This window comes from Oncorhynchus masou, chromosome 26 (assembly GCF_036934945.1).
Source record: "Oncorhynchus masou masou isolate Uvic2021 chromosome 26, UVic_Omas_1.1, whole genome shotgun sequence".
NCBI lineage: Eukaryota > Metazoa > Chordata > Actinopteri > Salmoniformes > Salmonidae > Oncorhynchus > Oncorhynchus masou.
This window is the reverse complement of record NC_088237.1, coordinates 7910606-7934206: the sequence shown is the minus strand read 5'-3', so window position 1 is coordinate 7934206 and position 23601 is coordinate 7910606. Positions and strand designations below refer to the sequence as shown.

The window sequence follows — 23601 nt, the reverse complement described above, 5'->3', positions numbered from 1 at the left end:
TTTTCTTTAAAATCAATACACAGGAGTATATATTTTTAAATCTGCATATTTAGCTAAAAGAAATCCAGGTTAGCAGGCAATATTAATCAGGTGAAATTGTCACTTCTCTTGCGTTCATTGCACGCAGAGATGTTGTATTTGCAACAGTTTGGGCCACCTAATTTGCCAGAATTGTACTTAATTATGACGTAACATTGAAGGTTGTACAATGTAACAGGAATATTTAGACTGGATGCCACCCGTTAGATAAAATACGGAACGGTTCCGTATTTCACTGCAAGAATAAAAGTCTTGTTTTCGAGATGATAGTTTCCGGATTCGACCATATTAATGATCTAAGGCTCGTATTTCTGTGTTTTATTATGTTATAATTTTGTCTATGATTTGATAGAGCAGTCTGACTGAGCTGTGGTAGACACCAGCAGGCTCGTAAGCATTCATTCAAACAGCACTTTTGTGCGTTTTGCCAGCAGCTCTTCGCAAGCACAGCTTCAAGCCTATCAACTCCCGAGATTAGGCTGGTGTAACCGTTGTGAAATGGCTAGCTAGTTAGCGGGGTGCGCGCTAATAGCGTTTCATTCGTCACTCGCTCTTGGAGAAGTTATTCACCTTGCTCTGCATGGGTAACGCTGCTTCGAGGGTGGCTGTTGTCGTTGTGTTCCTGGTTCGAGTCCAGGTAGGAGCGAGGAGAGATACGGAAGCTATACTGTTACACTGGCAATACTAAAGTGCCGATAAGAACAGCCAAATAGTCAAAGGTTAATGAAATACAAATGGTATTGAGAGAAATAGTCCTATAATTCCTATAATAACTACCACCTAAAACTTCTTACCTGGGAATATTGAAGACTCATGTTAAAAGGAAGCACCAGCTGTTTTGAGCAAGGAACTTAAACGTTAGCTTTCAGACATGGCACATTGCACTTTTACTTTCTTTTCCAACACTGTTTTTGCATTATTTAAAACAAATTGAACATGTTTCATTATTTATTTGAGGCTAAATTGATTTTATTGATATATTATATTAAGTTAAAATCTGTTTTCATTCAGTATTGTTGTAATTGTCATTATTACAAATAAAAATAAAAAAATTGGGCGAATTGTTTTTTAAATTATTTAAAAAAAAATCGGCATTGGCTTTTTTGGCCCTCCAATAATCGGTATCGGTATTGAAAAATCATTATCGGTCGACCTCTAGTCCAGACTGAGCAATCGGGGGAGAAGGGCCTTGGTCAGGGAGGTGACCAAGAACCCGATGGTCACTCTGACAGAGCTCCAGAGTTCCTCTTGGAGAAGATTGTTCTTCTAGAAGGTTTTCCCATCTCTGTAGCACTCCACCAATCAGGTATTTTAATGGTAGGGGGGCCAAATGGATGCCACTCCTCAGGAGCATGACGGCATGCTTGGAGTTTGCCAACAAGATTCTCTGTTCTGATGAAACCAGGATTGAAGTCTTTGGCCTGAATGCCAAGCGCCACATCTGGAGGAAACCTGGCACCATCCCTACGGTGAAGCATGTTGGTGGCAACATGCTGCGGGGATGTTTTTCAGAGGCAGCGACTGGGATGCTAGTCATGATCGAGGCAAAGATGAACGGAGCAAACTACAGACATTTTGCTCAAGATCTCAGACTGGGGCGAAGGTTCACCTTCCAACAGGACAATGACCCTAAGCACACAGTCAAGACAACACTGGGGTTGCGTTCTCAGCCCCATCCTGTATTCCCTGTTCACTCATGACTGCATGGCCAGGCACGACTCCAACACCAAGTTTGCCGATGATACAACAGTGGTAGGGCTGATCACCGACAACGATGAGACAGCCTACATGGAGGAGGTGGTGGTTGTGTGGTTGCTCTAGAAGACCAGGTTGTCAGGACAACCTCTCCCTCAATGTGATCAAGACAAAGGAGATGATTGTGGACTACAGGAAAAGGAGGACCGAGCACACCCCCATTTCTTATCGATGGAGCTGTAGTGGAACAGCTTCAAGTTCCTTGGTGTCCACTTCACCAACAAACTATCATGGTCCAAACACACCAAGACAGTTGTGAAGAGGGCACAACAAAGCCCATTTCCCCCTCAGCAGAAAATATTTGGTATGGGTCCTCATCCTCACAGTTCTACAGCTGCACCATTGACAGGATCCTGCTGACTGGTTGCATCACTGCTTAGTATGGCAACTGCTCTGCCTTCGACCGCAAGGCACTACAGAGGGTAGTGCGTACGGCCCACTACATCACTGGGGCAAAGCTTCTTGCCATCCAGGCCCTCTATACCAGGCGGTGTCAGAGGAAGGCCCTAAAAATTGTCAGACCCCACCCACCCCAGTCATAGACTGTTCTCTCCGCTACCACATGGCAAGCTGTACCGGAGTGCCAAGTCTAGGTCCAAAAGGCTTCTTAACAGCTTCTACCCCCAAGCGATAAGCCTCCTGAACAGCTAATCAAATGGCTACCCAGGCCCTTATTAAAAAAATATATTTAAAAAATAAATGATGCTGCTACTCTGTTTATAATCTATACATAGTCACTTTAAATCTACCTACATGTACATATTACCTCAACTAACCGGTGCCCCCGCACATTGACTCTGTACCAGTACCCCCTGTACATAGCCTCGCTTGTTATTTTACTGCTGCAGTTTTAATAATTTGTTACTTTTTAAATTTTTTACTTAAATTTTTTTCTTAACTTAAAGTATTGTTGGTTAAGGGCTTGTAAGTAATTACATTTGATTTGAGGAGTGGCTTCGGGACAAGTCTCAATTGTCTTGAGTGGCACAGCGAGAGTCTGGACTTGAACCCAATCTAACATCTCTGGAGAGACCTGAAAATAGCTGTGCAGCAACACGCTCCCCATCCAACCTGACAGAGCTTGAGACGATCTGTAGAGAAGATTGGGAGAAACTCCCCAAATACAGATGTGCCAAGGTTGTAGCGTCATACCCAAGAAGACAGAGGCTGTAATCGCTGCCAATGGTGTCCCAACAAAGTACTGAATAAATGTAATTGTTCAGTTTCTTATAAATTAGCAAACATTTCTAAACAGTTTTGCTGTGTGTGTGTAGATTGAGGGGGGGAGGGCCAATTTAATACATTTTTAAAAAGTATTATTTACAATGACGGCCAAACCCTAACCCGGACGACACTTGGCCAATTGTGCGCCGCCCTATGGGACTCCCAATCACGTCCGGTTGTGATACAGCCTGGAATCGAACCAGGTTCTGTAGTGACACCTCTAGCACTGAGATGCAGTGCCTTAAACCATTGTGCCACTCGGGAGGCCATATACAGACTAGGAAGGTTAAAAAAAGGGGAGTAGGATTCTTTAGACTACTGAATTTGTCTCCCATTCCCTTGTGTTTAACCTCTTAACTCACATGTCAAACTCCAGGCCTGGCCCTCTAGCCCATTCAATCTGGCCCGCAGGTGGCCAGATAACTGTGTAACTGACAGTTATCTGATAACTGTGTAGTCAGACATAATGGACCTACATTTGTGTTCAATTTCCTTTGTCCAGCTTGCTAACAGTCAACCTAAAGCTAGACAGTCCAGGATTATCGAAAGTTCCAATAGTGATGGAAAGAGGACTATTTTTACGGTGAGGAAATCTAGTAAATTTAAGTGCGGCCCTCCAGACCTTGGTAAAGACTGAATGCGGGCCCTGGGAAAAGGAGTTTGACACCCCTAATCTTACTGGTTAACTCGCACTTCTAATGAACTGGCACACAGGCACTGGTCACGAGTATTAATCCCCTGGCCACAGCACACCCAAAATGTTCTCCCTCTGTGATTTAAGCCTGCACTGGGAACAGTGCCAGAGATACTGGGTCACCAACCGTTGCCACGCCTTCTTCCCAGTAGCCTAGAGTACTGCTGCTGCTTCAGGTTACTCTGTGTTAACGGTTAGCATTACATCACCTTATGGCTTCTTGGCATCAGATGATACGAAAGACGTTGTTTTCCTCCACTTCTCATCTCTTTGGTCTCCCTATCTCTCTCTCACTGTCCCTCAACTGTCTCTTTGTACTGTATGTACCTCTCTCTCTTTCTATTCTCTCTGTCTTGTTTCTGTGGGTTAGATGATGACAGAAGGCTATTGATGGATGAGAAGTGGAGTAAATGTTTATTTTCAGCTCAATAAATGTCTCAGCCGGTCTGTCGCTTAAGGGTGAATAAGATCAAACAAATAGCATGACAGGAGGCAATTCCTCAGCGGCGATATCCTGGCCGTTCTAGTATGACCCATCTCCTGTAGCTTTTCATTCAATATCTCATACAACACTGAGATTGTAGGTGCAAGTGATCCATCCACATGTCAATGCACTGTCCCCATTCCTGATTTAAGGCTTTCTGCGAAGGTACAAGGCTCCGATGCATTCTAATCAATATTTAGCTAAACTATGGAACTTTCGGATTGGTTATATTGAGCAGGAGTACTGTTGACTTTATCTCGGAGCCATCATGAGTCTATTCCATGCTTCTGTAATGTTATGGTTCAGCCCATTTTTTTAAAATCCCCATCTAAGTAGAGCAAATCTCAATAGGAGTCTTTTGCAAGTCATGGCCTGTGACTGAACCCAGAGGAATACCAAAAAAGCAGTGTTTCTACAGCTTCTAGAGGTAAGACTTGCTTTTTAACTCCCGTCCTTCGCTAGGCGTTGTTTGCTTGACCTAATGTGGAAGGAGTTCTATCGATGTGAACAGGCATCTACTTTAGTAGTCTGTCTGGCAGACTGTATAGCAGTCCAGCCCTTCTCTACAACACCAGGCCAAGCTTGAGGGCTACAGCCTACAGCTGTCTCATGGGGCCCTTATTGCTCCCTATATGAACGGAGACTGTTTTGCACACATCCAACTTGGTACTGGAGCTGGACAAAACTATAGAAAGAAAGGGTAATGTCCTCACTGTTTTCTGCTATAAAACATCCATCCTTTCCACCCCTAACACTCCCTCCTATCACAGCAGACCAGGTGGGTGGATCTGTTATTGATCTTTGCTAGAATGCTCTGATAGTGATGTTGAAGTCTTTCTGTTGTTATGCGTGCTCTCTGATGTTTGATTCCTTCCCACAGGGTCTGATTGTGAGTGGTCTGCCAATGATGTTGGATCTGTGATTGGTCTGTCTGTGATGGTTGGTGTCTGTTATTGGTCTGTCTTCGATTGGACAAAATTGTTTCCCCTATAATCACACGTCAAATATACCATTATGTAGCTTGTCGTTTGACGGTTTACCTGCCACAGATATAATTATTAGGGTTGGAAGGTATCCAGTTTTGTCATACCGTTTCTGTACCATATTGGGGTATACTGTATTACCGGAGGTTTACGCAAGGGGCGCTATTAAACAACAAAAATGGTACACACACACACACAGTGCATTCGGAAAGTAGTCAGACCCCTTGACTTTTTCCACATTTTGTTAGGTTTACAGCCTTATTCTGAAATGGATTAAGTTGTTTTCCCTCATCAATCTATACACAAGCACCTTTTTGGTAGCGACTACAGGCATCGAGTCTTCTTGGGTATGACTCTAAAAGCTTGGCACACCTGTATTTGGGGAGCTTCTCCCATTTATTCTCTGCAGATCCTCTCAAACTCTGTCAGGTTAGATGGGGAGCATCGCTGCACAGCAATTTTCAGATTTCTCCGGAGATGTTCAATCAGGTTCAAGTCCAGGCTCTGGCTGGGCCACTCAAGGACATTGACAGACTTGTCCCGTAGGCACTTCTGCATTGATTTGGCTGTGTGCTTAGGGTCGTTGTCTTGTTGGAAGGTAAACCTTCATCCTCAGTCTGAGGTCCTGAGCGCTCTGAAGCAGGTTTTAATCAAGGATCTCTCTGTATTTTGCTTCCTTCATCTTTGCCTCAATCCTGACTAGTATCCTATCCCGGCCGCTGAAAAACATCCCCACAGCATGACGCTGCCACCACCGTGCTTCACCGTTAGGATGGTCCCAGGTTTCCTCCAGAAGTGATGCTTGGCATTCAGGTCAAAGATTTCAACTTGGTTTCATCAGACCAGAGAATCCTGTTTCTCATGGTCTGAGTCCTCCAAGCAGGCTGTCATGTGCCTTTGTTTACTGAGTGACTTCCGTCTGGCCACTACTATAAAGGCCTGATTGGTGGAGTGCTGCACAGATGGTTGTCCTTCTGGAAAGTTCTCCCATCTCCACAGAGGAACTCTGGAGCTCTGTCAGAGTGACCATCAGGTTCTTCATCACCTCACTGACCAAGGCCCTTCTCCCCCGATTGCTCAGTTTGGACGGGCTGCCATCTCTAGGAATAGTCTTGGTGGTTCCAATCTTCTTCCATTTAAGAATGATGGATGCCACTGTTCTCGGACATTCAATGCTGCAGACATTTTTTGGTACCCTTCCCCAGATCTGTGCCGAGACACAATCCTGTCTTGGAGCTCTGTGGACAATTCCTTTGACCTCTTGGCTTGTTTTTTTCTCTGACATGCACTGTCAACTGTGGGACCTTTATATAGACACGTGTGTGCCGTTCCAAATCATGTCCAATCAATTGAATTTATCACAGGTGGACTCCAAGTTGGAGAAATCTCTCAAGGATGTTCAATGGAAGCAGGATTCGCCTAAGCTCAATTTTGAGCCTCATATAGTAAAGGGTCTGAATACTAATGTAAAGGATTTTGTTTTTTATTTATTAATTTGCAAAAATGCCTTCTGCTTTTGCTTTATTATGATTAGATTGAGAAACGTTTAATCCATTTTAGAATAAGGCTTTAATAATGTAACAATGTGGAAAAAGTCAAGGGGTCTGAAGACTCTGTCTAAGAACACCTGCTTTTTACGAGACTGACCAGGTGAATCAAGTTCAAAGTTGTGATCCCTTATTGATGTCACTTGTTAAGACCTGTTAAAGATGCATTTTTAAGCCTTGAGACATGGATTGTGTTTGTGCCATTCAGCGGGTGAATGGGCAAGACCAAATATTTAAGTGCCTTTTTGAATGGGCTATGGTAGTAGGTGCAAGGCACTTCGGTTTGTGTCAACAACTGTAGAGCTAGAGTTTAACACTCAACAGTTTCCCATGTGTATCAAGAATGGTCCACCACCCAAACAACCAGCCAAATGCTGTGGGAAGCATTGTAAAGAACATGGGCCAGCATCCCTGAGTAACACTTTCAACTTGTTGTAGAGTCCATGCCCCAATGAATTTAGACTGTTTTGTTGGCAAAGGGGGGGGGGCAACTTGATATTAGGACAGTGTTCTTTTTTCTTTTTTTTACACACACACTGAGTGTACAAAAAATATTTAAATATTTATCATTTAAAAAAATTATACACAACAATTTAGGGAACAGGGATCTTGATCCAGGAGGGGGTTGAATGTCTGGTGTAACCAAGAAGCTTGATCTTGCCATCGAGCCATCTTAGTTAGCAAATGTATAGCTGGAGCACTGAAGTAGATAAATTAGTTGACAAGTCTTAGATTTCGTGGGTGGGGTGTCTTTTATGTGTACCGTTGAGCGGTATTGTACATCTTACTGTAGATATTTCAAAATAGTCCGTCATACTGTGTAAGCCTAATAATTCTATATGTTTTCTGCCCAGGAACAAACATGAGACCAGCTCAATGCCAGCTGCTGACCTTCTAGTAATTTTCTGAAAAACAACTTTCACAATCATAGAAATAGAATAATAGAACTGAGGGGGAGTAGACCTGAACAGTGGTTTTGTAAATGAAGATGCCCGTAATATGCTTCCCCCATTCATCCAGAGTTAGAGAAATAACCTTTGTTGGGCTACGCAGTGTCCTAGTTCTTTAAATTCCTGGGCTCTGCAACATAGACCCCCCCCCAACACACATGCTGTGTTGTCTTCTTATGTCTTTCTTCATGTGGTGTCTCTCTTGTCATGTGTTTGTCCTACACCTTTATTTCTAATCCCAGCACCCGTCCCCGCAGGAGGCACTTTGGTAGGCCGTCATTGTAAATAAGAATAAAAGTTGAAAGAATAAAATCATCAAACACACACACACTACTGTTCGTTCCTCAGTGCTGCAGATACTCCATGCTAGTTCTGCACTGCTGCTTCTTTACTCCTCAGGACCAGATCACATGACCTGGGTGTTTACTTCCTGTTCCAGACGCACCCAGTCTAGCCCCTCCCCTCTTGTTTCTCTCTATCTTCCTTCTCAAATCAACTCTCTCTGACATTTGGGCCAGAGTGAAGGCTCTCCGTTTTAGTTTTTCATTCACCTCACCGTCTTTTCTCTTCATTCCTTGTTAATCACTGGCTGCATCCCAAGTAGGGCATCTTTAACTAAATTCATTTCTCTCTTCTCATCCCTTGTTCTCTCTCTCTCTCTCTCTCTCTCTCATGCGGTGTTTGTCTCTCATGCACTTGACAGGCAACATAACAGATTAAGACACGCTGCAGTCAGGAATGCTGCAGGGAGAAGAAGCTGCTGCAGTGTGTGTTTGGCTTTATGTGTGTGTTGGCCGTGGCTGTCTTTGTCTGTGGCAGGAGCCTCTTAAAGGGACACCCTGCCTGCGTTGGTCCGTTGGCGGCTGGCAAACCTGCAGTGGCTCAGAATAACTGCAGCTTCCACGCTTTCCTTCTCTCCTCCCTCCTTTCATCCTCTGTTGCTTTCTTTAACACAATGCTATTTCTGTCGCTTTCTCTTGACACATCTTTTTCATCTACTGATCCTCTCTTCCCCCCCACCCCACTCTTCCCCTCTTTCACCATCTATCTATTGGTCTGGTAATCTATGGAGTAATGCGGTGTCGTGGACTAAAGCCATGAGTCAGTTGGGGGTAGAGAGTGGTTGAGTCATCAGTGTTGCGTTTAAACTAGAGGACAGTCAGTCTGTAGGGATCTCCTTTGCAACGCTTTTCAAAACGGGAGGGAAACGCACTGGCTGTGTGAGTCATCATACTGGAGATATAGCTTCTCTGCCGTGTGTGTGTCGGTTTTATTCATGCTTGTTTTAATGTGTGTTAAGTCGATTCCCATGTATGTTTTTTTTTAACGTGCGTTTCTTCTGTGTGTGATGTCATGCCTGTATTAATGTTAATTTAGCCTCTTGGTGTGTGTTTGTGCGTGCAGATGAGTTCTGGGGCTCTCACCATGGAGCCCGCCTTTCAGGACTTCCAGTGTGTGGGCGTGTGCGTTGATATTACGCCTGTATGAACGTGCGCTTCTCCTCTGTGTGCAGGCGGGTTCGGGGGCTCTCAACATGGCCGCAGCCTTTCAAGACTTCCAGAGGAGCGAGTCGGACCGGCTAAATGAGGTGAAGGGTCATCTAGAGATTGCCTTACTGGAGAAACACTTCCTACGTAAGTAACCTTAACAACCCTAACACACGTTTTAGCTGCTGTAGCTTTTTATTCGTCCTCCGTTGCGATCTGCTTGTGGACATGAATTGGGGATTCTGTGAGAATGGGTGTTGTGGTGGAGGGATGTACGAGGGAGTTGGGAAACTGAGGCTGAGGGGGAACCCGAGCGTGAGGGGGAAGCAAATTCAATTGTGCCGATTCATGTTCATACTCTAACACACACACTTCTGTGCTGGGTCAGCCACACTCGTAATGCCTCTGGCCAATGTGGCTGCCCTGCCCCATTAACCCAACTCAGGGATGGGTACATACTGTACCAAGCCTATGCTACTGTAGTGTAGCACGTGTAGTGGCCTGTGCTGTTTGTGTGTGTGTGTGTGTGTGTGCAGTTTTTCCATCCACAGGTCTGCCAGTGTGCCTCTGCATCCCTGAGAGTGTGAGTATGCATTGCTGAAGCTAACACGTGGGCTAAAACTGTATGGCCAAAGCCTTTTGCTAAGGCTACGGTGGGGCAAAAAGTATTTAGTCAGCCACCAATTGTGCAAGTTCTCCCACTTAAAAAGATGAGAGGCCTGTAATTTTCATCATAGGTACACTTCAACTATGACAGACAAAATGAGGGTAAAAAATCCAGAAAATCACATTGTAGGATTTTTAATGAATTCATTTGCAAATTGTGGTGGAAAATAAGTATTTGGTCACCTACAAACAAGCAAGATTTCTGGCTCTCACAGACCTGTAACTTCTTCATTAAGAGGCTCCTGTCCCCCACTCGTTACCTGTATTGGCACCTGTTTGAACTTGTTATCAGTATAAAAGACACCTGTCCACAACCTCAAACAGTCACACACCAAACTCCACTATGGCCAAGACCAAAGAGCTGTCAAAGGACACCAGAAACAAAATTGTAGACCTGCACCAGGCTGGGAAGACTGAATCTGCAATAGGTATGCAGCTTGGCATTAGGAAATGGAAGACATACAAGACCATTGATAATCTCCCTCGATCTGGGGCTCCACGCAAGATCTCACCCCGTGGAGTCAAAATGATCAAAAGAACGGTAAGCAAAAATCCCAGAACCACACGGGGGGACCTAGTGAATGACCTGCAGAGAGCTGGGACCAAAGTAACAAAGCCTACCATCAGTAACACACTACGCCGCCAGGGACTCAAATCCTGCAGTGCCAGATGTGTTCCCCTGCTTAAGCCAGTACATGTCCAGGCCCGTCGGAAGTTTGCTAGAGAGCAATTTGGATGATCCAGAAGAAGATTGGGAGAATGTCAGATGAAACCAAAATATAACTTTTTGGTAAAAACTCGTTGTGTTTGGAGGACAAAGAATACTGAGTTGCATCCAAAGAACACCATACCTACTGTGAAGCATGGGGGTGGAACATCATGCTTTGGGGCTGTTTTTCTGCAAAGGAATCAGGACGAGTGATCCGTGTCAAGGAAAGAATGAATGGTTCCATGTATCGTGAGATTTTGAGTGAAAACCTCCTTCCATCAACAAGGGCATTGAATATGAAACGTGGCTGGGTCTTCCAGCATGACAATGATCCCAAACACACCGCCCGGGCAACGAAGGAGAGGCTTCGTAAGAAGCATTTCAAGGTCCTTGAGTGACCTAGCCAGTCTCCAGATCTCAACCCCGTAGAAAATCTTTGAAGGGAGTTGAAAGTCCGTGTTGCCCAGCAACAGCCCCAAAACATCACTGCTCTAGAGGAGATCTGCATGGAGGACTGGGCCAAAATTCCAGCAACAATGTGTGAAAACCTTGAAGACTTACAGAAAACATTTGACCTCTGTCATTGCCAACAAAGGGTATATAACAAGTATTGAGAAACTTTTGTTATTGACCAAATACTTATTTTCCACCATAATTTGCAAATAAATTCATAAATCCTACTGTGATTTTTCTGGATTTTTTTTCCCTCATTTTGTCTGTCATAGTTGAAGTGTACCTATGATGAAAATTACAGGCCTCATGTTTTTAAGTGGGAAAACTTGCACAATTGGTAGCTGACTAAATGCTTTTTTGCCCCACTGTATATGGCTGAAGCTATAGGCTTGAAGCTATTGCTAATTGCCAGTGCTAAAGCTATATGTCCAAAGCTATACGGCTACATGTACAGTGCTAAATATACACTCCCCTAGTAATTATTTGGATAGTGAAGCTAAAATGTTAAATTTAGCTCTATACTCCAGAATTTTGGATTTGAGATCAAATGTTTTATATGTGGCGACAGTACAGAATATCACCTTTTTTTTAAAAGAGTATTTTTCATACATACCGATTTTATTTATTTTTTATTATTATTTAGAAATGAAAGCACTTTGACTCTAAGTCCTGTTAAATAAAACAGCACACAGAAAGACTTCCATAATTCATAAATTACCAACTGACTCTGTAGTGAGAATGTAAGCTAATTAAAAGCAAGCTAATTGCAATGCCTCATAAAGATTCACATTGGTTAAAGAGGATGGGCTATCAGCTGATCATTCATGTTGTTGATTATGTAAATCTACTAGTTAGCTAGCTATGCTGTCCCCCCCAAAATGTTTTTACTTGATTATAGTTTGTTCTGTTGCTGACGTGCCTCTTACCAGTGGCGATTTTGGCATATAAATCTTGATGGGGCAAACACCCCATTTTTATATATTTTATTTTATTTTATGGTTGATGCATGCCAACAAAACCACGACACAACACTAAACAATACATAAATTGCACTATAATGGTGACAAACTGTGCCCACAAACTGTTAGGGCCTACATGAAGCTGTCCCAACAGCAGAGGTTTATTTTCAGCACCATGGATTGAATCCTCACCACCTCTACACCTGGCTATCAGCCTTGTCTGGCAGTGACACAGTTCATTCAGCCTCATTTACTGCCTTTTTAAAAAGACATAGCTACTATGGCTGACTTGCCTAAACAAATGTGTTTTCTACTGATTATTGAGATTTAGAAATTATGGCATAAGGGACCGACAAGCGCATAAGAGGCCAGCCGTAATTTATATTAAGACATTAATGAGCGAGCTAGGACGGATGTAATCAGTATAACTCAGCACTTTTGAAATGTACAGCGACAGAATACAGAACATACGAACTGTTTGTTCGTACAGTATTCTCCCTGTACACCAAGTCAGAACAGTAGGATAAATGAAAGGGGCATATAAGCAGATAATGAAAGCTCTTACAATATTAGATTACATTTCGCTAAAACAGGCTATAGGCTACCTGTGCACCACCAAGTCAAAACAGTAGGGACAAAATTATTAGGGTGAGGCACATGGGGCTTTCAAGATGCTGGGAACTCGGGCGGGGGGAACAAGGTCGACTCATGACGTCAGTGATCTTTAGGTCGGAGCTCTAGAAAGAGGCCAGAGTTCTCAACTTGGATTTCAGAGTTTGATGACCGTTAAACATTTTGCCAGTCGGTACTCGAACCCCCCCCCCAGAGTTTCCAGTTGTCTTCTACTGTAGTGTATTCAAGTATTTATTTCAAAGGTTAGTATTTTGTTCTCATTCCTAGCACGCAATGGTTACATCAAACTTGGGACTCTACGAACTTGGATGTTGGATGCATATGCAGTTTGTTTTTGTTTCGGATTATGTTTTGTCCAATTTGAATGGTAAATAATGAATTTGGTCATTTTGGAGTCACTTTTATTGTAAATATAAAAATATGTTTCTGAACACGTCTACGTTCGATGTGGATGCTACCATGATTACGGATCATCTCTGTTATGTATACGCCGGGAGTCAGTAAGCAGAAGGTGAATTTTTAATACGGAACAGATGCAAAAGAACAAACATGGGATGCGAACTGAACGTGGGAGACGATAACACCTAAGGACTGATTTAACAAAGAGGGCTAAATAATCAGGGAAGTGCAGGTGTCCATAATGAGGGGGTGCCAGGACCGGTGGTTAGTAAATTGGCAACACCGGAGTGGAACTAGATGTGACAATCATGAATAATGAGTGCATAAATATCATAACCACCCCCAAAATGCTAACTGCCTCTGTTATTAGTAATGGTGAGAGGTTCGCATGTTTTGGGGGTATGCTCTTATGACACCTTCAAATGGGGGGACGAGATGCATAAAATGCTTTGACTTCGAAATGGTTAAATGGATATGTATTAAAATACTCCTAAATAAAAGGTACCATTCTGTACCTTTTGCCTCATACAGTACCAGTCAAAAGTTTGGACACCTACTCATTCAAGGTGTTTATTTTTTAAAACTTTTTTCTACATTGTAGAATAATAGTGAAGACATCAAAACTATGAAATATAACACACAAAGTAGCCACTCTTCGCCTTGACAGCTTTGCACACTCTTGACATTTTCTCAACCAGCTTCACCTGGAATGCTTTTCAAACAGTCTTGAAGGAGTTTCCACATGCTGAGCACTTGTTGGCTGCTTTTTCTTCAATCTGCAGTCCAACTCAGCCCAAACCATCTCTATTCTGTTGAGGTGAGGTAATTGTGGAGGCCAGGTCATCTGATGCAGCACTCCATCACTCTCCTTATTGGTCAAATAGCCCTTACACAGCCTGGAGGTGTGTTGGGTCATTGTCCTGTTGAAAAACAAAGGATGGTCCCACTAAGTGCAAACCAGATGGGATGGTGTATCACTGCAGAATGCTGTGATAGCCATGCTGTTTATGTGTGCCTTGAATTCTAAATAAATCACTGAGTGTCACCAGCAACGCACCATCGCACTACCTCCACTCCAATTTGCTTACCGCCCAAATAGGTCCACAGACGATGCAATCTCAACCACACTGCACACTGCCCTAACCCATCTGGACAAGAGGAATACCTATGTGAGTATGCTGTTCATCGACTACAGCTCGGCATTCAACACCATAGTACCCTCCAAGCTCGTCATCAAGCTCGAGACCCTGGGTCTCGACCCCGCCCTGTGCAACTGGGTACTGGACTTCCTGACGGGCCGCCCCCAGGTGGTAAGGGTAGGTAACAACATCTCCTCCCCGCTGATCCTCAACACTGGGGCCCCACAAGGGTGCGTTCTGAGCCCTCTCCTGTACTCCCTGTTCACCCACGACAGCGTGGCCACGCACGCCTCCAACTCAATCATCAAGTTTGCGGACGACACAACAGTGGTAGGCTTTATTACCAACAACGACGAGACGGCCTACAGGGAGGAGGTGAGGGCCCTCGGAGTGTGGTGTCAGGAAAATAACCTCACACTCAACGTCAACAAAACTAAGGAGATGATTGTGGACTTCAGGAAACAGCAGAGGGAACACCCCCCTATCCACATCGATGGAACAGTAGTGGAGAGAGTAGCAAGTTTTAAGTTCCTCGGCATACACATCACAGACAAACTGAATTGGTCCACTCACACAGACAGCATCGTGAAGAAGGCGCAGCAGCGCCTCTTCAACCTCAGGAGGCTGAAGAATTTCGGCTTGTCACCAAAAGCACTCACAAACTTCTACAGATGCACAATCGAGAGCATCGTGGCGGGCTGTATCACCGCCTGGTACGGCAACTGCTCCGCCCTCAACCGTAAGGCTCTCCAGAGGGTAGTGAGGTCTGTACAACGCATCAACGGGGGCAAACTACCTGCCCTCCAGGACACCTACACCACCCGATGTTACAGGAAGGCCATAAAGATCATCAAGGACATCAACCACCCGAGCCACTGCCTGTTCACCCCGCTATCATCCAGAAGGTGGGGTCATTACAGGTGCATCAAAGCTGGGACCGAGAGACTGAAAAACAGCTTCTATCTCAAGGCCATCAGACTGTTAAACAGCCACCACTAACATTGAGTGGCTGCTGCCAACACACTGACACTGACTCAACTCCAGCCACTTTAATAATGGGAATTGATGGGAAATGATGTAAATATATCACTAGCCACTTTAAACAATGCTACCTTATATAATGTTACTTACCCTACATTAATCTTCTCATATGCATACGTATATACTGTACTCTATCATCGACTGCATCCTTATGTAATACATGTATCACTAGCCACTTAAACTATGCCACTTTGTTTACATACTCATCTCATATGTATATACTGTACTCGATACCATCTACTGTATCTTGCCTATGCTGCTCTGTACCATCACTCATTCATATATCCTTATGTACATATTCTTTATCCCCTTACACTGTGTATAAGACAGTAGTTTAGGAATTGTTAGTTAGATTACTTGTTGGTTATTACTGCATTGTCGGAACTAGAAGCACAAGCATTTCGCTACACTCGCATTAACATCTGCTAACCATGTGTATGTGACAAATAAAATTTGATTTGATTTTCCATGCTTCACAGTTCGAACCACACATGCATATAGATCCGTTCACCTCCTCTGCGCCTCAGAGGCATGGCGGTTGCAACCAAAAATCTCAAATTTGGACTCATCAGACCAAAGGACAGATTTCTATCAGTCGAATGTCCATTGCTCATGTTTCTTCTGCCAAGCAAGTCTCTTCTTATTGGTGTCCTTAGTAGTGGTTTCTTTGCAGCAATTTGACCATGATGGCCTGATTTTCACAGTCTCCTCTGAACAGTTGATGTGTCTGTTACTTGAACTCTGAAGCATTTATTTGGGCTGCAATCTGAGGCTAGTAACTCCAATGAACTTGTCCTCTGCAGCAGTGGTAACTCTGGGTCTTCCTTTTCTGTGGCGGTCCTCATGAGAGCCAGTTTCATCATAGCGTTTAATGGTTTTTGCGACTGCACTTGAAGAAAATAAATTCCACAAATTAACTTTTAAAAAGGCACACCTGTTAATTGAAATGTATTCCAGGTGACTACCTCATGAAGCTGGTTGAGAGAATGCAAAGCTGTCATCAAGGAAAAGGGTGGCTTCTTTGAAGAATCTCAAAATATATTTGTTTAACACTTCCTTTTTTTCGTTGGTTACTACATGATTCCATATGTGTTATTTCATAGTTGTTGATGTCTTCACGATTATTCTACTATGTAGAAAATAGTAAAAATAAAGAAAAACCCTGGAATGAGTGTCAACTTTTGACTGGTATTATAAATATGTAACATTTGATGTCAAATGACATCAAATCCAAATTAAATGTTTTTAGCGAAAGCTGGTATGGCTGCCAGGTGTAGTCTGTTAAGTTTTTCTTATTTATGTATATTGTTTTAGCAGTTTAATTATTTAGCTGTAGTCCCCCTCAGCCCTGTAGAGGGTCCTTATGAAGACCCTGTTTTACACACACAGATGGATGAGAGACTCTGCATCTAATAACAGCACGGTCTCATCACCAGTACTCATTTAGACAGACCAATAATGTCCCAATGAATGTTGTCTACAGAGTGCTATTTGTGTCGTTGGTACTTAGCCCACTTTTTTTTTTGCTCTTTGAAGTTCACTCTCCTGTTTGTGTGGGATCTGTATGGAGAGGGGAGGTCTATCTAAAAGATAATCTGCATATATACTTGACATACTCATGCATTTATTCACCTCTGCTTTATTACCAATGACAGTCTTCCATAGCTGATGTTTGAGTTAGTGTTTAGCATGTTATAGAAGACGGTCCCAACATGGCAGCCTTGCCTTGCTGAAGGTCCGACTAGAGATGTTGTGTTTAGTCCCTGGCCCCTCTACACACTTCATACTCAATGGCAGTAGGGGACTGTTGTGTTTGTGAACTGGAGTGAATCTGTTTCTGAGTTATACAGGTCCTGACCAGGCCCCCTCTCTGCTCTCTTTCTCCTGTCCTCTATCCCTCTCTTCCTCCCAGTGTAATTGGACCAGTAGAAGCGGTGAAGCATGAGAATCCATTAGCAGCTAAATGGACTTTGCTCTGTTCATTCTTGCTTTCTGTTCATCTCTGCTTTCTGTTCTGTTCACCTCTGTTTTCATCTCTGCACAGTTTGTTCAGTGTGGGGAGGTAGTGGAGCAGGGCGAAGAGAGAGACAAGCATATGTGGTCTGAGTGGATGAGATTCAACTTGCTCGTGGTTAGACTATAGCATTGCCTATAGTTGTTCTGAGGCCCCAGTCTGAACAGCTGAAAAAAACTCAAGCTACTAGGCAGGCTAATATGCTACTAGAACTCTCAGGCAATCTGTACACATGCGTTAAAGAGATCAATCGAACTCGACTAAAATAATGGATATGCCATTGAAAATGCGAGCGGGAAAGGTTGCCCCCTCCCCCAGCAAAATTGGCCTATATTTTAGACTATTGTTTGTGTGTTTCACACTATGTTGAGAAAAAGATCAGACGATAATGCTTGTTTGGATGTCGACCCCAGTACATGTTCATGTCGTCGTCCCCAATCAACTGCATTACACTTGGACTGACTACCACCACTGATTTCTGTATGCTAGCTCTGCTACCAGCTTATATGAACAGGAGTTAGCACTTAGGAGTCATTTCTTCTAAACCTGAAAAGAGACCCTTTTTTAGATGTTGTTCTGTGAAAACGGCTATAGATAAAGATCTTATCTCCGACAGTAGTAACCACATTGTGTGCCTGTTACAATGCATAGATTTGTTGAGTGTGAGCCAATCTGGCATCCTATCAAATAAAACGAGATTGTGGACTACAGGAAAAGGAGGACGGAGCACGTCCCCATTCTCCTTGACAGTGGAACAGGTTGAGAGCTTCAAGTTCCTTGGTGTCCACATCACCAACAAACTATTATGGTCCAAGCACACCAAGACAGCCGTGAAGAGGGCACGACAAAGCCTATTTCCCCCGGCAGGAGAAAATATTTGGCATGGGTCCTCAGATCCTTAAAGTTCTACAGGTGCGCCATAGAGAGCACTGGTTGCGTCACTGCCTGTTACGGCAACTGCTCGGCCTCCGACCACAAGGCGCTGCAGATGGTAGTCCGTATGGCCCAGTACTTCACTGGCGCTAAGCTGCCTCTACTGGAGCACCAAGTCGAGGTCCAAAAGGCTTCTCAACAGCTTTTATCCCCAAGCCAGAAGACTCCTGAACAGGTAATCAAATGGCTACCCGGACTATTTGCATTGTGTACCGACATTAGTGTCTAGTTTGAGAAACAAACGTCCCATACATCCAACCGACAGCTTCATTAAATACTAAATCAAATCAAATCAAATTTTATTTGTCACATACACATGGTTAGCAGATGTTAATGCGAGTGTAGTGAAATGCTTGTGCTTATAGTTCCGACAATGCAGTAATAATCAACATGTAATCTAACTAACAATTCCAAAACTACTGTCTTACACTTGTGTGTATAAGGGGATAAAGAATATGTACATAAAGATATATGAATGAGTGATGGCACAGAGCAGCATAGGCAAGATACAGTAGATGGTATCGAGTACAGTATATACATACGAGATGAGTATGTAAACAAAGTGGGATAGTTAACGTGGCTAGTGATACATGTATTCCATAAAGACGCAGTAGATGATATAGAGTACAGTGTATATACGTAGACATATGAGATGAATAATGTAGGGTATGTAAACATTATATTAGGTAGCATTGTTTAAAGTGGCTCGTGATATATTTTACATAATTTCCCATCAATTCCCATTATTAAAGTGGCTGGAGTTGAGTCAGTGTGTTGGCAGCAGCCACTCAATGTTAGCGGTTGCTGTTTAACAGTCTGATGGCCTTGAGATAGAAGCTGTTTTTCAGTCTCTCAGTCCCAGCTTTGATGCACCTGTACTGACCTCTCCTTCTGGATGGTAGCGGGGTAAACAGGCAGTGGCTCGGGTGGTTGTTGTCCTTGATGATCTTTATGGCCTTCCTGTAACATCGGGTGGTGTAGGTGTCCTGGAGGGCAGGTAGTTTGCCCCCAGTGATGCGTTGTGCAGACCTCACTACCCTCTGGAGAGCCTTACGGTTGTGGGCGGAGCAGTTGCCGTACCAGGCGGTGATATCAGCCCGCCAGGATGCTCTCGATTGTGCATCTGTAGAAGTTTGTGTGCTTTTGGTGACAAGCCGAATTTCTTCAGCCTCCTGAGGTTGAAGAGGCGCTGCTGCGCCTTCTTCACGATGCTGTCTGTGTGGGTGGACCAATTCAGTTTGTCTGTGATGTGTATGCCGAGGAACTTAACTTACTACCCTCTCCACTACTGTTCCATCGATGTGGATAGGGGGGTGTTCCCTCTGCTGTTTCCTGAAGTCCACAATCATCTCCTTAGTTTTGTTGACGTTGAGTGTGAGGTTGTTGCCTACCCTCACCACCTGGGGGGCAAACTTGATGATTGAGTTGGAGGCCCATAAGGAAGTCCAGTACCCAGTTGCACAGGGCGATAAGGAAGTCGAGACCCAGGGTCTCGAGCTTGATGACGAGCTTGGAGGGTACTATGGTGTTAAATGCCGAGCTGTAGTCGATGAACAGCATACTCACATAGGTATTCCTCTTGTCCAGATGGGTTAGGGCAGTGGGCAGCGTGGTTGAGATTGCGTCGTCTGTGGACCTATTTGGGCGGTAAGCAAATTGGAGTGGGTCTAGGGTGTCAGGTAGGGTGGAGGTGATATGGTCCTTGACTAGTCTCTCAAAGCACTTCATGATGACGGAAGTGAGTGCAACGGGGCGGTAGTCGTTTAGCTCAGTTACCTTAGCTTTCTTGGGAACAGGAACAATGGTGGCCCTCTTGAAGCTTGTGGGAACAGCAGACTGGTATAGGGATTCATTGAATATGTCCTTAAACACACTAGCCAGCTGGTCTGCGCATGCTCTGAGGGCGGCTGGGGATGCCGTCTGGGCCTGCAGCCTTGCGAGGGTTAACACGTTTAAATGTTTTACTCACCTCGGCTGCAGTGAAGGAGAGTCCGCATGTTTTCGTTGCAGGCTGTGTCAGTGGCACTGTATTGTCCTCAAAGCGGGCAAAAAAGTTATTTAGTCTGCCTGGGAGCAAGACATCCTGGTCCGTGACTGGGCTGGTTTTCTTTTTGGAATCCGTGATTGACTCTAGACCCTGCCACATACCTCTTGTGTCTGAGCTGTTGAATTGAGATTCTACTTTGTCTCTATACTGACACTTAGCTTGTTTGATTGCCTTGCGGTAGGGAATAGCTGCACTGTTTGTATTCGGTCATGTTTCCAGTCACCTTGCCCTGATTAAAAGCAGTGGTTTGTGCTTTCAGTTTCACGAGAATGCTGCCATCAATCCACTGTTTCTGGTTGTAATGTTTTAATCGTTGCTATGGGAACGACATCAACGCACGTTCTAATGAACTCGCACACCGAATCAGCGTATTTTCAATGTTGTCTGACGCAATACGAAACATACCCCAGTCCACGTGATGGAAGCAGTCTTGGAGTGTGGAATCAGATTGGTCGGACCAGCGTTGGACAGACCTCAGCGTGGGAGCTTCTTGTTTTGGTGTCTGTCTGTAGGCAGGGATCAACAAAATGGAGTCGTGGTCAGCTTTTCCGAAAGGAGGGCGGGGCAGGGCCTAATATGCGTCGCGGAAGTTAGAATAACAATGATCCAAGGTTTTGCCAGCCCTGGTTGCGCAATCGATATGCTGATACAATTTAGGGAGTCTTGTTTTCAGATTAGCCTTGATAAAATCCTCAGCTACAATGAATGCAGCCTCAGGATGTATGGATTCCAGTTTGCAAAGAGTCAAATAAAGTTTGTTCAGAGCCATCGATGTGTCTGCTTGGGGGGGAATATATACGGCTGTGATTATAATCGAAGTGAATTCTCTTGGTAGATAATGCGGTCGACATTTGATTGTGAGGAATTCTAAATCAGGTGAACAGAAGGATTTGAGTTCCTGTATGTTTCTGTGATCACACCACATCTCGTTAGCCATAAGGCATACGCTCCCGCCCCTCTTCTTACCAGAAAGATGTTTGTTTCTGTCGGCGCGATGCGTGGAGAAACCAGCTGGCTGCACCGACTCCGATAGCGTCTCTCCAGTGAGCCATGTTTCCGTGAAGCAAAGAACGTTACAGTCTCTGATGTCCCTCTGGGATGCTACCCTTGCTCGGATTTCATCAACCTTGTTGTCAAGAGACTGGACATTGGCGAGAAGAATGCTAGGGAGTGGTGCACGATGTGCCCGTCTCTGGAGTCTGACCAGAAGACCGCCTCGTTTCCTTCTTTTACGAAGTCGTTTTTTTGGGTCGCCGGCTGGGATCCATTCCGTTGTCCTGGGTGAAGGGCAGAACACAGGATCAGCTTCGCAAAAGTCATATTCTTGGTCGTACTGATGGTGAGTTGACGCTGCTCTTATATTCAGTAGTTCTTATTGACTGTATGTAATGAAACCTAAGATGACATGGGATACTAATGTAAGAAATAACACGTAAAAAAAACAAAAAACTGCATAGTTTCCTAGGAATTCGAAGCGAGGCGACCATCTCTGTCGGCGCCGGAATTACTAACCGCAAAACACCCGTCTCAATGTCAACAGTGAAGAGGTGACTCCACGATACTGGCCTTTTGGGCAGAGTTGCAAAGAAAAAAAATCTCAGACTGGCCAATAAAAAGAAAATATTAAGATGGGCAGAAGAACAGACACTTGACAGAGGAACTCTGAGACTGGGGTTTTGCGGGTACTATTTAATAAAGCTGCCAGTTGAGGACCTGTGAGGCGTCTGTTTCACAAACTAGACACTAATGTACTTGTCCTCTTGCTCAGTTGTGCACTGTGGCCTCCCACTCTTTTTATATTGGCTAGAGACAGTTTGTGCTGTTCTGTGAAGGAGGTAGTACGCAGCATGTTTTTTTTATTGCTTCTTTAATTGCTTTAACAGTTTTCAGCTGTGCTAACATAATTGCAAAAGTTTTCTAATGATCAATTAGCCTTTTTAAAATGATCTTGGATTAGCTAACAACGTGCGATTGGAACACAGGAGTGATGTTTGCTGATAATTGGCCTCTGTACACCTATGTACAGTTGAAGTCGGAAGTTTACATACACTTAGGTTGGAGTCATTTTTCCACCACTCCACAAATTTCTTGTTAACAAACTGGTTTTGGAAAGTCAGTTAGGACATCTACTTTGTGCATGACGCAAGTAAATTTTCCAACAATTGTTTAGACAGATTATTTCACTTATAATTCACTATCACAATTCCAGTGGGTCAGAGGTTTTCATACACGAAGTTGACTGTGCCTTTTTAAACAGCTCGGAAAATTCTAGAAAATGATGTCATGGCTTTAGAAGCTTCTGATAGACATCATTTGAGTCAATTGGAGGTGTTCCTCTTTGCTTGACATCATGGGAAAATCAAAAGAAATCAGCCAAGAGCTCAGAAAAATAATTGTGGACCTCCACAAGTCTGGTTCATCATTGGGAGCAATTGCCAAATGCCTGAAGGTATCAAATTCCTCTGTACAAACACCATGGGACCACGCAGCCGCCATACCGCTCAGGAAGGAGACGTGTTCTGTCTCCTAGAGATGAATGTACTTTGGTGCGAAAAGAGCAAATCAATCCCAGAACAACAGCGAAGGACCTTGTGAAGATGCTTGAGGAAACGGGTACAAAAGTGTCTATATCCACAGTAAAATGAGTCCTATATCGACATAACCTGAAAGGCCGCTCAACAAGGAAGAAGTCACTGCTCCAAAACCACCATAAAAAGGCAGACTACGATTTGCCACTGCACATGGGGACAAAGATTATACTTCTGGAGAAAAGTCCTCTGGGCTGATGGAACTGTTTGGCCATAATGACCATCGTTATGTTTTGAGGAAAAAGGGGGAGGCTTGCAAGCTGAAACGCACCATCTCAACCATGAAGCACGGGTGTGGCGGCATCATGTTGTGGGGGTGCTTTGAGCAGGAAGGACTGATGGACTTCACAAAATAGATGGCATCATGAGGCTGGAAAATTGTGGATATATTGAAGCAACATCTCAATACATCAGTTACGAAGTTAAAGCTTGGTCACAAATGGGTCTTCCAAATGGACAATGACCCCAAGCATACTTCCGAAGTTGTGGCAAAATGTCTTAAGGACAACAGTCAAGGTATTGGAGTGGTCATCACAAAGCCCTGACATCAGTCCTATATAACATTTGTGGGCAGAACTGAAAGTGTGTGAGCAAGGAGGCCTACAAACCTGACTCCGGAGGAATGGGCCAAAATTCACCCAACTTATTGTGGGAAGCTTGTGGAAGGCTACCCAAAACGTTTGACCCAAGTTAAACGATTTAAAGGCAATGCTACCAAATACTAATTGAGTGTATGTAAACTTCTGACCCACTGTGAATGTGATGAAAGAAATAAAAGCTGAAATAGAGAGAATGATTTACTGTTATTCTGACATTTCACATTATTAAAATAAAGTGGTGATCCTAAACAGGGAATA

General features: G+C 43.9%; 1 protein-coding gene across 3 annotated transcripts in view; it reads left to right on the top strand.

Annotated features, from left to right (window-relative positions):
- Positions 1 to 23601, top strand: part of gramd4a (GRAM domain containing 4a) — a 70325-nt gene that overhangs the window by 11012 nt on the left and 35712 nt on the right. For 2 of the 3 annotated variants that reach the window (XM_064938239.1, XM_064938238.1), the window contains exon 3: positions 9190 to 9310. In XM_064938239.1, the coding sequence (XP_064794311.1) occupies positions 9190 to 9310 (121 nt within the window). Of the gene's footprint in view, positions 1 to 8449; positions 8897 to 9189; positions 9311 to 23601 lie in introns of those variants that run through there. The other variant, XM_064938240.1, reaches the window with a different exon arrangement.